This window comes from Contarinia nasturtii, unplaced genomic scaffold (genome assembly GCF_009176525.2).
Source record: "Contarinia nasturtii isolate CC-2019 unplaced genomic scaffold, AAFC_CNas_1.1 Cnas_scaffold_1801, whole genome shotgun sequence".
In the NCBI taxonomy this organism is placed as follows: Eukaryota; Metazoa; Arthropoda; class Insecta; order Diptera; family Cecidomyiidae; genus Contarinia; species Contarinia nasturtii.
The window spans coordinates 386-14022 of NW_022199132.1; the positions used below are offsets into that span (position 1 = coordinate 386).

At 33.1% G+C, this 13637-nt stretch overlaps 6 protein-coding genes across 7 annotated transcripts; 3 read left to right on the top strand and 3 right to left on the bottom strand.

Annotated features, from left to right (window-relative positions):
* Positions 1-691: 691 nt before the first annotated feature.
* Positions 692-3290, top strand: LOC116347309 (odorant receptor 33b-like). Its single transcript, XM_031777871.1, has 4 exons — positions 692-800; positions 862-958; positions 1032-1295; positions 3095-3290. Exons 1-4 carry the CDS (start codon positions 709-711, stop codon positions 3149-3151), a joined length of 510 nt encoding a protein of 169 aa, XP_031633731.1. The 5' UTR covers positions 692-708; the 3' UTR covers positions 3152-3290.
* A 1295-nt stretch (positions 3291-4585) lies between these two features.
* LOC116347304 (lambda-crystallin) lies at positions 4586-5867 on the top strand. The gene is made up of 3 exons (XM_031777865.1): positions 4586-5279; positions 5430-5616; positions 5693-5867. The coding sequence occupies exons 1-3, from the start codon at positions 4687-4689 to the stop codon at positions 5852-5854; spliced, it is 942 nt and encodes a 313-aa protein (XP_031633725.1). The 5' UTR covers positions 4586-4686; the 3' UTR covers positions 5855-5867.
* A 548-nt stretch (positions 5868-6415) lies between these two features.
* On the bottom strand, positions 6416-8010 carry LOC116347305 (peroxiredoxin-5, mitochondrial). Its single transcript, XM_031777866.1, has 4 exons — positions 7707-8010; positions 7300-7434; positions 6923-7046; positions 6416-6822 (listed from the first exon to the last, which is right to left on the bottom strand). The coding sequence occupies exons 1-4, from the start codon at positions 7836-7838 to the stop codon at positions 6620-6622; spliced, it is 594 nt and encodes a 197-aa protein (XP_031633726.1). The 5' UTR covers positions 7839-8010; the 3' UTR covers positions 6416-6619.
* Positions 8011-8413: 403 nt separating this feature from the next.
* On the bottom strand, positions 8414-9422 carry LOC116347307 (mitotic spindle assembly checkpoint protein MAD2B). The gene is made up of 3 exons (XM_031777869.1): positions 9286-9422; positions 8704-9221; positions 8414-8636 (listed from the first exon to the last, which is right to left on the bottom strand). Exons 1-3 carry the CDS (start codon positions 9308-9310, stop codon positions 8523-8525), a joined length of 657 nt encoding a protein of 218 aa, XP_031633729.1. The 5' UTR covers positions 9311-9422; the 3' UTR covers positions 8414-8522.
* Positions 9423-9445: 23 nt separating this feature from the next.
* Positions 9446-10344, top strand: LOC116347308 (probable trafficking protein particle complex subunit 2). Its single transcript, XM_031777870.1, has 3 exons — positions 9446-9670; positions 9757-9819; positions 9962-10344. Exons 1-3 carry the CDS (start codon positions 9584-9586, stop codon positions 10229-10231), a joined length of 420 nt encoding a protein of 139 aa, XP_031633730.1. The 5' UTR covers positions 9446-9583; the 3' UTR covers positions 10232-10344.
* LOC116347306 (protein arginine N-methyltransferase 5-like) lies at positions 9723-12958 on the bottom strand. 2 transcript variants are annotated; one of them, XM_031777867.1, is made up of 6 exons: positions 12224-12958; positions 11730-12013; positions 11495-11645; positions 11253-11424; positions 10989-11173; positions 9723-10925 (listed from the first exon to the last, which is right to left on the bottom strand). In XM_031777867.1, exons 1-6 carry the CDS (start codon positions 12803-12805, stop codon positions 10380-10382), a joined length of 1920 nt encoding a protein of 639 aa, XP_031633727.1. In that variant the 5' UTR covers positions 12806-12958; the 3' UTR covers positions 9723-10379. The 2 variants fall into 2 exon arrangements, with proteins under 2 accessions (XP_031633727.1, XP_031633728.1); XM_031777868.1 differs by having other exon boundaries at positions 9727-10925; positions 11265-11424; positions 12224-12956.
* Positions 12959-13637: the final 679 nt, after the last annotated feature.

The following is a 13637-nucleotide window of genomic DNA, read 5'->3' on the forward strand; positions in this document are numbered from 1 at the left end:
GCATCTGGTCTTTGGTCGGATAATCGAAACATCCAAAACCATTTGCATGTGATCCTTTTTTATTTTTTCATAATTGGTTTTACGATAACCATCTTCACAAGTATGTATTTCAGCGCGCTGTTTGACGAAAAAATGAAACAAGTTGTGGATCATTTACTCATTATAAATTCTACAGTTTTGGTAATATTGAAAGGGATTGTATTTTACTTGAATTATGCAAAGCATCTAAAAATGCTTGAATTAATTGAAAATATTGCCAAAGAGATTGATTTGCAATCACAAACTGAAGTGAAAATTATGAAAAATGTAAGCAGGATTCTTTCGATTGTTTTTCCATTACTTATTGATTAATTTCCATTAATTCGATTTTTTTTCTATGTGATACACCCGCAGGCAAGCAGGCTTGCTGATATTCTAACTCGTGGATTTGCAATTTGTTTTGGATTTGCTTGGATTGTTTTGGCGGTTCAAGCTCTACTCGGAACCAATAATAAACACATTTTTTGGTCATCAACAGCTTTTTATCCAGGCGAAATCAGTCAAAATGATGTAGTTTTTTGGATAGTTTTTGTTTTTCAAGCTGTAACTAATTTGGTTCTTGTAATCGTCACATTTGCCTTTGACACATATAGCACTTATATAATTATAATTCTAAGTGCCTACATTGATATATTATCGGCAAGATTAAAAACTTTGGGATCAGCAAAAATGAGAATTGAAGGCGCTTCGCCGTCTTCTGAAGAGAGATTTAACTGTGTCAGGATGATTGAATGTGTTAAAACATTTTACAATTGTTTGAGGTTTTTAAAAAACAACATTTGGCGATGAAGATTATTATAAGTAACATTTCTTCGATTTCAGTTTGGCTGACATGGCAGAAAATACTCTGTCAATTAGTTACTTATTACAGTTTAGCGTAAGTGGCATCATTTTGGGAATTTGTGGTCTTCAAATTTCAGTGGTATGCATTTGAAAGGCATCTTTCTCGTGTTTATTATGATACAAATAAGAGCCAATGTATATGTTTTTAGATAAGTTTATCGGAACTTGCAAGGTTTGCCTTCATTATCCTATTTTTCGTGTGTATGTTTATCGAAATCTACATACCGTGTTTCTTTGGCACCATTTTGCATTACAAAAGTGATGAACTAACTGCATCGATATTCCATTCGAATTGGATTGAACAAAATGCATATTTTAAACATCTGATGATAATTTTCACTCAAGGTACAATTCGACCAATTCGGATTTTTGCCGGTGGCTTATTTGAAGTGAATTTACCAACATTTTTAGCGGTAATTTGTTTTATTTCTTTTTAACTCTTTCAATATTTCTTCAATGTTTACAAAATTTTAATGCATTCTATATGTTGTAAAAGTTGAATTTCGGTGCAATTATCTTTTAAGTACGATGATTTTAATACGATCCCTTAGAATATGACATTAGTTTGATGGCATTAGTTATAAGTAAAATCGTGATTTCAAAATTCAGATAATGTATATATACCCCATGGCTGAACAGTTGAACACAAAATTTATGTGGCATTACTTATTATCCGTCCTTAAATATATCTAGTGAGTACAAAGTTCTAGCAGTTACATATCATGTTGATGTTATAATCATCATGCAGATAAGCATTTTTGCAGTTATCACCAGACAATATATTGAACTAACTGGTCAGTTGAGCTGAAAGTACGTTAGCTAGCTAAATGGACTAAAACAATAGAAGTTATTGTTATAATGAACAATCACTTCTATTAAAACAAGAAAAGTGATTCATCATTAAAACAATAACGTCTATTGTTTTAGCCCATTTAGCTGCTAACGTACTGTCAGCTCAACTGACCAGATAATTCAATATATTGTCTGGTTATCACGGTTCAAATATTCAAATAATAATGTCTTATTCGATTTTCTTCTTCTCGCATCATTTTTACTTTTCCGCACACCTAGTGTAGGGAAGGTATTGTATTAGGCCAAAAAATTAAAGTCATCCCAAAACATGTTTTCTATGCATATTTAATGTAGAAAACACGATTGGAGATGATTTTGGGGCATATTAATGTGCGTCGCTGTGTGTGATGTGTCCTGTGTCCTGTGGCGTGTTGCCAAAATTTGTTAACTCGATAAATCTTTTTCCAAAAACTCAATTCAAATTCTGACTTTGCAGGATGATTTGGGACTACTAGGAGACGTGCTGATTAGTTTTTGAGCAATATCTGTTGACCGGTGTAATTTTTTTGGGTCCGAATGGACACAATCCATACATTTTACTTTTTTGATCATTTTTCAACCATTTTGGTGACACGATGGTTTCGTGCTCAGACATGAAATTCAAAATCTGACTTTACGGGATGATTGGGCGTTACGAGGAATAGATCTGGTCAAATTTTCAACGACATTGATTGATCGATGTAAAACTTAGACTGTGAAGAGGCACTTATGAGAAAAATGCCTTAAAATGATATTCTTTCAATTTGAACGCTGAAAGACTGTGTAGTGGGGGTTTTTTGGCACGAGAAACCCGAATCTGATGTTAGTTTTAAGATGCAATCAATTTTTCACAGACTTTTCATACAAAAATCGAAAAAAAAATTCATTTTTGTATGAAAGACTTGCCTTTGTGGTACTGTAATGATGTGAAACTTTGAACAGGCTATTTTTTGGATTGAAATTTCTTTAGACTTAGTATGATTATTTATTTTGATAAGAAAATAATATTCACAAGTTTTCACGGTAATTTAAGTTACTGCAACCATACATAGACCATCATTTCTGTTTATTCCCAAAATTTCGGTTCCATGCGGAAAAGTCAGCTTGCGTACGTAAGCCTCTTTATTTCTATTGAAATTCTACTTTTATTTACCAATGTCACTTTGAATATTTGTAGAGTTGAAATTGAAATCACCTTATCTGAGTAACAGAAAAAGTATCTAAATCCATCTTAAACATTATCATTGTTCAATTTGTGGCAATGGGTTACTGTTACTAACGGTTTTTGTACAGATGTTCAAAACTTTCGATCTAAAGTTGTTGATAAGGAAGTTTTCCAAATCGCTAGTAATAAATTCTTTTCTTTCTCATTTAAAACTAGATTGTTCGGATGGCCTATTCAATGTTTGCTCTACTTCGAAATGTTGGACGCGTATAATTTCCCTCATATGTTGCCAACAACAATATTGTTATGAAGCATTATTCTACAAACAGATAGCTAAGCTACCATAATCATAAAAAAGAGCTAATAGCTGTAAAGATTAAAAATATCAAAAAACAAAAACACATTACTTTGTCAGAGCATTAATTAAATTTATTTAATTATTAATCGTTTGTTTGTGAACAATTATGTAATTTTATGAAAAAATCGTTATGATATGTTTCTTTTAATAAATAGATTTGTCCAAAATAGATCTTTTGCTTGGTAATTGTTGACGACTTTTAGAACTGCCTTTCATGGTGTGTCCTTCTGTTTAGCCATCTTTTATTCTTTGAAGTACGTAAATACAACGTGAACACTGTCGCTCTTCGTCAACCCAATACGTTCAGAAAGAATGTAAGTGATACGTATTTTAACGGTATTGTAGAATTTGACTTTATTTAATAAAGTCACAAATTGACTGATTGCATCCCAAGGTGGGCACCACTTATATATGGTTTTAAAAATAAATGCTGACGCGGGACATTCAAATAAAGAGGCGTAATTCATGCGAGGATCACAGTCTGTTTTGAAACATTTTGTACACAAAGTATATCAGACTGTTCATGAGTTCAATATTTAGGTAATGAATTCAATTGCTCAAACAGTACGATGCTTACAAAACGAAACAAAAATACGCAAAACGAAAGTAATAACCATTTTCGGGCCAAAAAATTCATCCAGCGAGTTTAAATTACAATTATTATTCGAATGGTGAACATGCCAATATGTTAAGTATACTTCATAACATTCAGCGTGTATCATTTACTATAATAATTCATTCAATTACTATCCAAAACGATAGCCAAACAATTTAAATTGCACAAAGTATGTTATAAAAACTGAACTATTTCCTTATTGTTGATTTGATTTAAGTAGTTTTGCCGCAGTTGCAACACATCGTTGTAAATGACAGACAATTCGTTAAAAATGAATCAGAGAAAATTGAGTAGACCTTTAAAATTCATTCATTACAAAAAAATACTTGAAGAATTATATGATAAGGAAAATAAACACCGTCACAGCCAAGAGTTAGTAAACAAGATTTAATTTAATGCAAAACAACAATAATAAATTGAACAAGCTATAATGTGCAATCAAAAATACACCTTCATTTTTTATACAAACCGGGAGAATGATAAGAAAGATTGCATCTTCCGTCGATAAGTGCAAAAAATAAAACCAAACACTGTCGCATATATTCAACACGATAATTAAGAATCTATATGAAAAATAGAACTTATCATCTCCGTAAATATTTCCAAGCGAATGGAATCCGACCGGTTGATTACGTATGTTGCGATTAAATTTAATCAAAATGCTAACTTCGTTCACTGATACGAATTAATTCGAACACATAGCAAATGGTATATATTTAGTTGTTCATTAAGAGAAAACCAGTAGAGTTGTCGTGACATCGAAAGGAGTCGTTTCAAGTCAGATTGTTTTTTTTTTGTGTTAATTGAAAAAGAGAAGATTGGAACTTTGTCAAAATGTCGTTGAAAAAAGAAAAGATTGGAATTTTTGGCAGTGGTTTGATTGGAGGAAGTTGGGCAATGATATTTGCAAGTGTTGGCTATCAAGTTCAAATTTACGACATTATTCCAGAGCAAATTGAAAAAGCACTCAAGCATATTGCGGCTGAACTAAAGCGTTTGGAAAAGGAAAATTTATTGCGTGGCACTTTGACAGCAGATCAACAAATAAAATGTATAAGTGGCACAACTGATATAAATGAATTAGTTAAAAATGCCGTTTACATCCAAGAATGTGTTCCCGAAAATATTGAGCTCAAACGAAAAATTTACGCTCAATTGGATGCCATTCTTGAGGATCAAACAATACTTGCCAGTTCGACGAGCACATTTTTGCCATCGGTATTGAGTGAGAATTTGAAACACAAGAGCCAAGTGGTAGTCGCTCATCCGGTCAATCCACCCTATTATGTGCCGTTGATTGAAGTTGTGCCAGCTCCTTGGACAAAACCGGAGATTGCACAGAAAACTAAAGAATTGATGTTGGACGTTGGCCAAAAACCAGTTCTATTCACCCGTGAAATCGAAGGCTTTGCTGTGAATCGAGTACAGTGAGTACATTTAACATTTGTTCATGATGACACACACATTCTGATTTGTTTGTTTTTGTACATACCTCCAATTTTTTTGGAATTTTTTCGAGATAAGATATGATTATAAAACTATTTGGTATTTGCTACTGATGAAATAAATCATTTTAGATATGCTATTTTAAACGAAGTTTGGCGTTTGGTTGCCAGTGGTGTTCTGAGCGTTCGTGACATTGACAGTGTTATGTCAGATGGATTGGGTATGCGATATGCCTTCTTGGGACCACTTGAAACCACTCATCTGAATGCTGAAGGATTTACAGATTATTGCGAACGATACAGCAAAACAATTTTTGCCGTAAGTTAAGAAACTCAAATTTACTTTTATGTTCTTTTGGAAGTAGATTAATGAAAATATTTTAAATACATTGCAGGTGAGTCAGACATTTGGGGAGACACCAAAAATGGAAGGACCAACTGTTACTGAAATTGCAAAACAATTAGAGGAAATGTGCTCATTGGATAAACTTGCTGAGAGACGTGAATGGCGTGACAATTGCCTAACACAACTCAGTCAACTCAAAAAGAAGCTTTGAAATGTTGCAGGCTGTGTGTTTTAAATTTAAATAAATATTCGATTAGATAACATAACATGTTGTTTTTGTTTACGTCATTTGTAGAAAATAAGAATTATACCACTGAAGAGGACAACAAAGTAATTCGACGTCAATACAGAATAATGAAATCAAATTGTAATAAACCAAATGCTACGGGTTGACCTCGATAGATAATACACTTTACAAGTCTCTCAATAATATGGATGTGGAAACTTTTAATTTATTTATATCATCACTATTCGTGAACGCACAGCTCAATTTCATTTTATAGCTATGTTGAACTAACACTTCCTATTAATGAAATGATAATATATGTGAGAAAAGGCACAGCAATAAAAAATCGAATAAGCGATTAAACTATAAAATTGTAAATTGATTTTGGATTTTAAATTCATCACTGACTCACTCCCTTGCACTTTTCATCAATTTCGATTTAATTTCTATTCTCTTGGGGTACATGGTTAACAATAAATCCACAAATATTTGATATCACTTCTATTTTTACTCGATTATCGATTTTATTTGAATGATAACAATGTATTTTATTTTCCAATTCGTATTCGGAAATTTATTTCTTTGTTTTACAAAGTTATAGAATATAGACTAATAAAGCCAGAAAAGAATTTACATTTTTTTTTTAAATTGCCAATTAGATTGGTTTTTATATTTTTGATTATCTCAAGAGCGAGGGTACCATTTCTTCTTCTTGGTTATCTATTTTGGTATTGAATCCGACAATATTGTTTATTTAAGATTGAGACGATCAGCCAATGAGCAAGAGAGTCCCGTGTTGTCTGGTTCAACATTCAGCTCGGTGACGACACCATTTTCAACAACCATGGAGTACCGTTTCGAACGGAGACCACCAAGTGGTGGCAAATCAACGCTCAAATCGACCGCTTTTGTGAATACAGCATTTGGATCGGCCAACATACGAACCTTACCGGCTGCAAATAATTGAAATCGTTATGAATTTTATTATTGATGGAAATGATTAACGATAGAAGATTAAAATTGAATAAATAATGAAAATAATTCAATACTCACCGGCATTTTGGTCTTTGCCCCAAGCTGACATTACAAATGCATCGTTCACCGACACACACACAATTTCGTCGACACCACTCGATTTAATCGAATCGGCTTTCTGTACATATCCCGGCAAGTGAGTCTGATAAAATAAATATTCAAAATGAATGTCAATGACAAAAAGAGAAAAAAAAAATGAATAATAAACTGAAAATATCAAGAGACAAACAAGTCAAAGATAGGGCATAGTATTTCATGTGGTAAATATTTTTAGGTTATCTATTCAATTATAAAGCATTTTGTCAAACGAAAAAAAAAAACATACAAATTACGCATAAACAATAAGTATGGGTATTGAATGTAACACAAGAAAAAAACCAAAACATTCTACTCACCTTCGAGCAACCGGGGGTGAAAGCGCCGGGAACAGCCAACAAAACAACCTTTTTATTGGCGCATAAATCAGCAATGTTAACTTTGTTTGCTGGAGAGTCTTCAAATAAATCAACACTTGGGATCTTGTCGCCAACCTAGAAAATGTCAAATAATTTGTACACTCTTATCAATTAATAGACGGGAAAAAAAAACAGAAACATGTATTTAATCCAACGAATTACGTAATTTAATTCGATGTTTCAATGTCAAAAAGTCTGGACATTTTCGAATGATGAGAAAAAAAAACGATTTTGAAATGGCAAAAAATAATTCTTTTTAACATCATAATTTCATTCGACGTAATAAATTCGACGCAAAAACGAATGATTTTAACAAAAGGCAGAAAAATCAAATTGAAAATACTTACTTTAATTTGTGCCATTTTGGTTGTTGCAATAAATCGTCGATTAATTTGTGATGAATGCAATGCAATTAGTTGTGTGGATTTTTTCAGCACGTTGTTGCTAGTACGAATGGCGAACATGGACAATGGAAACATTTCTCGACACCACTTTTTTTTATACAATTGGTTTTGTTATAACAAGTAAGAAGAAGTTGGTTTTGTGGCTGTGTAGTTTTTGTATATCAACTCTGTGTTTTTTTTCTGTTCTTCTGATGGTCGTGTATTACTCTGTCCTGTTTGTTCGTGCACTTACAAATGCGACATGGCAGATCTCAAACTTCATATGCGTATGTGTGTGTATATATGTGTAGTTGTATTTTGACAGTCAGTTTATTTTTTGACTGTATACCTCGTTCGTTCGCGCTCATTCGAACGAATGCCAAGACAATAACAACATAGAGAGTGTGTGAAACAACACATACAGCGACGTATCGATTTAAAGTTTTGTTGTTGATATGATGGCTGGATAAAAGTGCCGAGCGAAATAGTTAAATACATCTATGGCTTGGAAATGAAAGAGAACAATTTTTGTAACTGAATTATACAAATAACATGTACATATTCAATACTGAGTTGTTGTACAAATTTAGTTTGGAAAATGATATTCAAATGACATCTCTGCTGCTTTTCTATTCATTTATACATTTTTTTTTCTTTCTTTATTAAATGCATTATGTTTCATTAATTTCATATGTTGTCTATAAAAACGGGCTCTATTCAATACAATTTTCTTAAGGAAATAACTGGAAAATATTGTTGTTTGAATGTGGAGTCATCATGCTATAATTCCTTTGGTGTTAAAATGAGAAGGCTGAATGGATCAACTTCCAAAACCGGTTGCATGTCCCAAGATTTTTCGCGGAATTTGTCTCGTGCCAAAGTCCATGGGAAATTCTGAAAACAATTCATAAAAATGTTTCAAAAAAAATGCCAATTTTTTTTCTAAATATTTAGTACATACGTCCACTTTCGAGTTTTCTTTGGTGACAATGTTAACAAATGACTTTTCGGTGGTTTCTAATTGGATAAAAAAACCACATGTTTCCCTATTCAAAGGAGACAGATTCTTTGCCGTTTGTTCAAGTTGCATGAGACCTTGACGGAGATCCTCTTCAAATTTTAGAATATATAATTCAATGTCCGGTTTTTTGCTATGCTCATTTTCGCTATGTTCAACGCGAAAAGTGTATCGCTCTAAAATTTCTTCATTGTCCGGTGTGTCAAACGTTTGCGATTCACGTTTATAAATGATCAATTCCACCTGGAATAGTTTGTTGATTGCTTTCAATTCTTGTGCGGTCTTCAATGCATTCAATAAATACTTGTTCAATGATGGAAATATGGAAATGTATGCGGTTGTATTGTAAATACGACGCCTGCGAAAAATTGCAGATGGATACACTTCACGTAGATACAAAATCGAATTTATGTACACTTCCAACATTTCCAAGAACAAATCGCTCTCCATTTTAGTAGTATCTTTAAAAAAATAAGAGCAATTTAATATTTTTATCTTAGAAAATACAAAGACAACAACTCTTACCCATAGCATTCGGTCGATTGGGCATTTTGGGTTTGATTTACTTATTTTTCCGGCTCACACAAACAAAAGAAAAGAAGAAAAAAAACATGCAATGTCGTTTCTGAAGAATCGCGCGGTTTAATTTGAAGAAGTCATTGTTTATATGTGAACTGTCAAACGAAATGTCAAATTCTATTTGTACAGGAGAAACGTCAAAACGTAAACAAAATATCGCAGTTTTCTTTTTGTTGAGAATACCAATTTGCTTGAAGAAGAGAGAATTTGATTTTTTGAAACAAAAACTTTCCGGGAAAAAATCATGGCATCAAGCTACTATTTTGCCATTGTTGGACATCATGACAATCCAATTTTTGAAACTGAATTCATTAGCAGCAAAGAGCCAAAGGTACTGAATCATTTGTCAATTGATTTTTCTTCATGTATTTTGAGATTTTTTTTTTTCCACTATTTTTACCAATTTTCCACGCACAGAAAGAAGATCATCGTCACTTGAATCAGTTTATCGCCCATGCAGCACTCGATTTGGTTGATGAGGTGATTTGGTTTTTATTGATTTGTGTTTATTTATTTGGTTTTTTTGATTAATGTTTTTACTACAGAACAAAATGGAAAATACTTATCAACTAACCGACAATATATAATCTTGTTTTCTTTTTTTCCATAACTATTCTACTAGCACAAATGGAAGACGAATAACATGTATTTGAAATCGATTGATAAGTTCAATCAATGGTTTGTGTCTGCATTCGTAACAGCAAGTCAAATTCGTTTCATTGTTGTGCACGACAATCGAAACGACGAAGGAATCAAAAACTTTTTCAATGATGTCTACGAAGTTTATCTGAAACATTCATTAAATCCGTTCTACACACATAATACGGCGATCAAGTCACAGCAATTTGAGCGCAAGGTTCAAACTTATGGCAAAAAATACTTGATATCATGAAGTTAAATTATCGTTGTGTATTGATATTATATGAAATTCTCTATTGAAAAGAATTTTGTTAAAAAATTTCCATTAAAACTATAAGAAATAAAATGAAAATTACGGAAAAAAGACGAATCGTTTGTTGAGTATAGTATTGCGGATGAAATTATTGCGGTGGTAATTGAAGAGTGAAAGCGTTTCCTCTTAAATTGTGCAGTGCTGTTGGAATGGGTGCCGTTGTGTGCCATTCGTACCAATATTTCTGTTTGTCAGTTTCGTTATGCAGCCAAAACACAGCCTTCAATCGCTCTTGAACGTTAAGCGTTTGTGGGGTCTTCAATGGGAAATACGCCATCGGAACGCAGTTTTTGTTGTTTGCATTAAGCCATGATTGATTATTCAATGTTATATCTTTGTACAGCAACGCTTGAAAATAACTTCCAAATCCAGTCACCACACAATCTCGTTCGATCATAAATTCCAAGCGTTTCATACGTGTATCACTTGAAATGCGAATGCTTCGTTTATCAGTGCGAAAACATCGATATTTGAATGAAAAAAGAACTTGGCTATTTGAACATTCATACAAATTTCGTGTATACAGTGGACTCATTGTTTGTGCACGTTTTGAATAGTTTTCGAAACCATTTTGCATGATTTCCATTGAACCCTCCTGTAGAAAAGTATACGTTGACGTCGATGTAATCGGCACCTGAAATAAAATAGCAATATCTTTATAGTCCATTTTATGATGTGTGCATTTCTAACAGCGTACAATTGTCAGTGTTGATTGATATGGTATCATAATGGCACCGGGACGAATGTATTCACATACTCGATCGAAATTGAATTGTAACCATTGGCTTTCATAAATCGATTCGAATGTAATTGATGCAACGATATCCATTGTCTTGTAGTATTCTTCGAGTTTCAAATCGTTTAAAACTGTTACGCGTGTAACTACGAATAAAAATGACAAAATATTTCAATAAATATTTGTTCCGAAATCATTTTGTTAAACAATGTCGAATTTAGCTACCCGTTTCCTTACTTCTGTCGGCATACAAGTGTTCGATGGCTTCATTGATTAAGAGTTGTGAACATGGATTCTCTTCGAAAATGAACACCTCCACTGCATCCGAATCATTGAACTTTGTCATAATGTAATTCAGTAAATTCCATCCATTTGAACCAGAAATTAGCACACGTATCTAGAAAATCCAATCGAATCGGTGTCAATCATTTTGAAAGAAGAAGGTAAATGTTTATAGAGAGGCAAACCTTATCGCTTAACTGTAAACGATCCTCAATTGCAAGTTGTATAGCTTTGGCATAAAAATTCAGTAATCTTTCTTGGTATTTGGTGCAGTTGTTCAAAGTGTCAGCTGTTGTAAATGGCAATTTCAATCCGCTTCGATCCAATTTGTTGCATCTGAATATAAATGATGAAATAAGTTAAATGCAATGGTCATATTTGTTTTTTGAATAATAGATTGTGATCTTCAACAAAACTCACTGATGTGGCATTTCTTTGCAATATTTTGAAAGAATATTACGTAAACACTTTGGATAAGCGTCAATATAAGGATCTTCGACAGTACAACGAACCGCAAAATTGGCACCAGTTCGAATCCAAAATTCTTGACAAACTTGGCTGTAACATTCTTTCAAGCTGATCTGGTCGTTGTTATTCAATCTTTCAAATGCCATCGCTGGTATGATAATCATTTCGACTGGTTCACCAAACCATCGTCTTATCTCAAAATCGTTTGGCAATACTGCGGTCAATTGGAGCGCGACCTATAAGTGAACATTTATAGATATTCTATTAGGGACTTAGGGACTATCTAATATTGCCAACCAAGAACATGTCATTTCGAGAGAAAAAACTATGTTCAATCGAGTAACCATTGGATTATTGTACGAATGTTCATGATGGTATCAAACACGATTGTGATGAATTCGATACTTAAAAACAATCGAATACACTCTGTTGATGTCAAATGTTACCTTAATGTGTCCACTAAATTCGGTGCTCAATCGAAATCGGTTCCATCGTTTCCATACCACAGCAGTGGCTGATGACTTTAACTCAACCATATTGACACCACCTTGATTTTGACTGTACTTTTGTGTGAAATAAGATGTGTCAATGATTGGGATTTCGGTCAGTACACAACCGGCACGATCAAATTTTTCCAACAATTGTCGCGCCATATTGAATGATTCGTCATTGTTCAAGGTCACAATGATGCAGGCGATTGAATCCAGATGCTTGGACCACGTTATTTCCTCTTTAAACATTCGTATAGCTGCATTTCGAACACCTTTATTGTGTGAATCACAGTCGCCGATTTCGCTAACTTTTAGTATGGTTTGACGCCATTCTTCAATGCTCAATAATAAATCTGATCGAGTCAATACATCGTTTTTACTTTCATCTTTAATAGCATTAATACGATGAGCAAGTTGTGGACTTTTTAAACGAGTAACAATTCGATTGTACGATGATTTTCGACCGGTTTCAATTGCTTTTTTAATGTCCGGCACATTGTTGTGATAAAGACAAATCAATGGTAATTTTTGCGACATCTTTAATGTATCTGGATCTGGCACATTACTCACTGAAAAAATGTGTTGCGACGCGCCAATTTGTATGTTTGACAGGAATGTATTTGAAATGGTTGTGAATTACCGTTATTGGTTTCTTGCGCGTCCGAATTTTGGTCAAGTTTAAGTTGTCACGTCAAACACAATGCTAAAACTAACTAACGTCAAACAAATCTGACATTTGAAAGGATTCGGTTAGGACTTTGATAGAAATCATACCAAAAGCAAAATAATTGTTAAAAAAAATATAATTTTATTAAAACATTTTGCATACAATAATAAATTTATGATTGGAGAGTCTTTCGTAAATATCAATGCTTGAATATCTAATTTTTGAAATCTTGATATTAGTTGAAAGAGCTGTTGTCATTGAATTTAATTTGGCGTTATTTTTAACTGTCGCATTTTACAAAATATAGAAATGGCCATAAATTTATTTTCTGTTCGATATTTTAAACAATTTTTGGGATCATTCAAACTACTTTTTTGTGCCTTTGAAATAAAAAAATCACATTTTTATTAAAACCATTTTTAATATCAATAAAATACGTAATGCATTTTTTGTTTAGAATTTTTTCTTTCAATAAAATTGATGATTTATGATTTTAACATTCGCTTCGCTTCAAATACTGTTTCTAAATAACATTCTTATTGACTTGTGTAATTTACATACGACAGTAGTAGGAAAAGGGGGTTTCGTGGACAACTCTTGCGTCAACCATGCGGTTGACGCAAGGTTCCTTGCGTCATCCATGCGGTAGCAGTGGAAGCGCGTGCGTCAGCCAGAGAGCGAAGCTGTATGACACATTCCCTC

What these genes read in the sequence shown, in the direction of transcription:
- LOC116347306 (XM_031777867.1), bottom strand. Translation starts at nt 12,805, where the DNA reads ATGTCGCAAAAATTACCATTGATTTGTCTTTATCACAACAATGTGCCG. An exon ending in AATTTAGTGGACACATTAAG is followed by an intron (nt 12,014 to 12,223) that starts GTAACATTTGAC and finishes GTTCACTTATAG; the next exon opens with GTCGCGCTCCAATTGACCGC. An exon ending in GTTTACAGTTAAGCGATAAG is followed by an intron (nt 11,425 to 11,494) that starts GTTTGCCTCTCT and finishes TGGATTTTCTAG; the next exon opens with ATACGTGTGCTAATTTCTGG.
- LOC116347308 (XM_031777870.1), top strand. Translation starts at nt 9,584, where the DNA reads ATGGCATCAAGCTACTATTTTGCCATTGTTGGACATCATGACAATCCA. An exon ending in TTAGCAGCAAAGAGCCAAAG is followed by an intron (nt 9,671 to 9,756) that starts GTACTGAATCAT and finishes TTCCACGCACAG; the next exon opens with AAAGAAGATCATCGTCACTT. An exon ending in CACTCGATTTGGTTGATGAG is followed by an intron (nt 9,820 to 9,961) that starts GTGATTTGGTTT and finishes CTATTCTACTAG; the next exon opens with CACAAATGGAAGACGAATAA.
- LOC116347305 (XM_031777866.1), bottom strand. Translation starts at nt 7,838, where the DNA reads ATGTTTCCATTGTCCATGTTCGCCATTCGTACTAGCAACAACGTGCTG. An exon ending in TCACCCCCGGTTGCTCGAAG is followed by an intron (nt 7,047 to 7,299) that starts GTGAGTAGAATG and finishes TTATTTTATCAG; the next exon opens with ACTCACTTGCCGGGATATGT. An exon ending in GGGCAAAGACCAAAATGCCG is followed by an intron (nt 6,823 to 6,922) that starts GTGAGTATTGAA and finishes AATTATTTGCAG; the next exon opens with CCGGTAAGGTTCGTATGTTG.
- LOC116347309 (XM_031777871.1), top strand. Translation starts at nt 709, where the DNA reads ATGAGAATTGAAGGCGCTTCGCCGTCTTCTGAAGAGAGATTTAACTGT. An exon ending in ACATTTTACAATTGTTTGAG is followed by an intron (nt 801 to 861) that starts GTTTTTAAAAAA and finishes CTTCGATTTCAG; the next exon opens with TTTGGCTGACATGGCAGAAA. An exon ending in TTTGTGGTCTTCAAATTTCA is followed by an intron (nt 959 to 1,031) that starts GTGGTATGCATT and finishes ATATGTTTTTAG; the next exon opens with ATAAGTTTATCGGAACTTGC.
- LOC116347307 (XM_031777869.1), bottom strand. Translation starts at nt 9,310, where the DNA reads ATGCCCAATCGACCGAATGCTATGG. An exon ending in CAATCGACCGAATGCTATGG is followed by an intron (nt 9,222 to 9,285) that starts GTAAGAGTTGTT and finishes ATTTTTTTAAAG; the next exon opens with ATACTACTAAAATGGAGAGC. An exon ending in AAGAAAACTCGAAAGTGGAC is followed by an intron (nt 8,637 to 8,703) that starts GTATGTACTAAA and finishes AATTGTTTTCAG; the next exon opens with AATTTCCCATGGACTTTGGC.
- LOC116347304 (XM_031777865.1), top strand. Translation starts at nt 4,687, where the DNA reads ATGTCGTTGAAAAAAGAAAAGATTGGAATTTTTGGCAGTGGTTTGATT. An exon ending in TTTGCTGTGAATCGAGTACA is followed by an intron (nt 5,280 to 5,429) that starts GTGAGTACATTT and finishes AAATCATTTTAG; the next exon opens with ATATGCTATTTTAAACGAAG. An exon ending in ACAGCAAAACAATTTTTGCC is followed by an intron (nt 5,617 to 5,692) that starts GTAAGTTAAGAA and finishes AATACATTGCAG; the next exon opens with GTGAGTCAGACATTTGGGGA.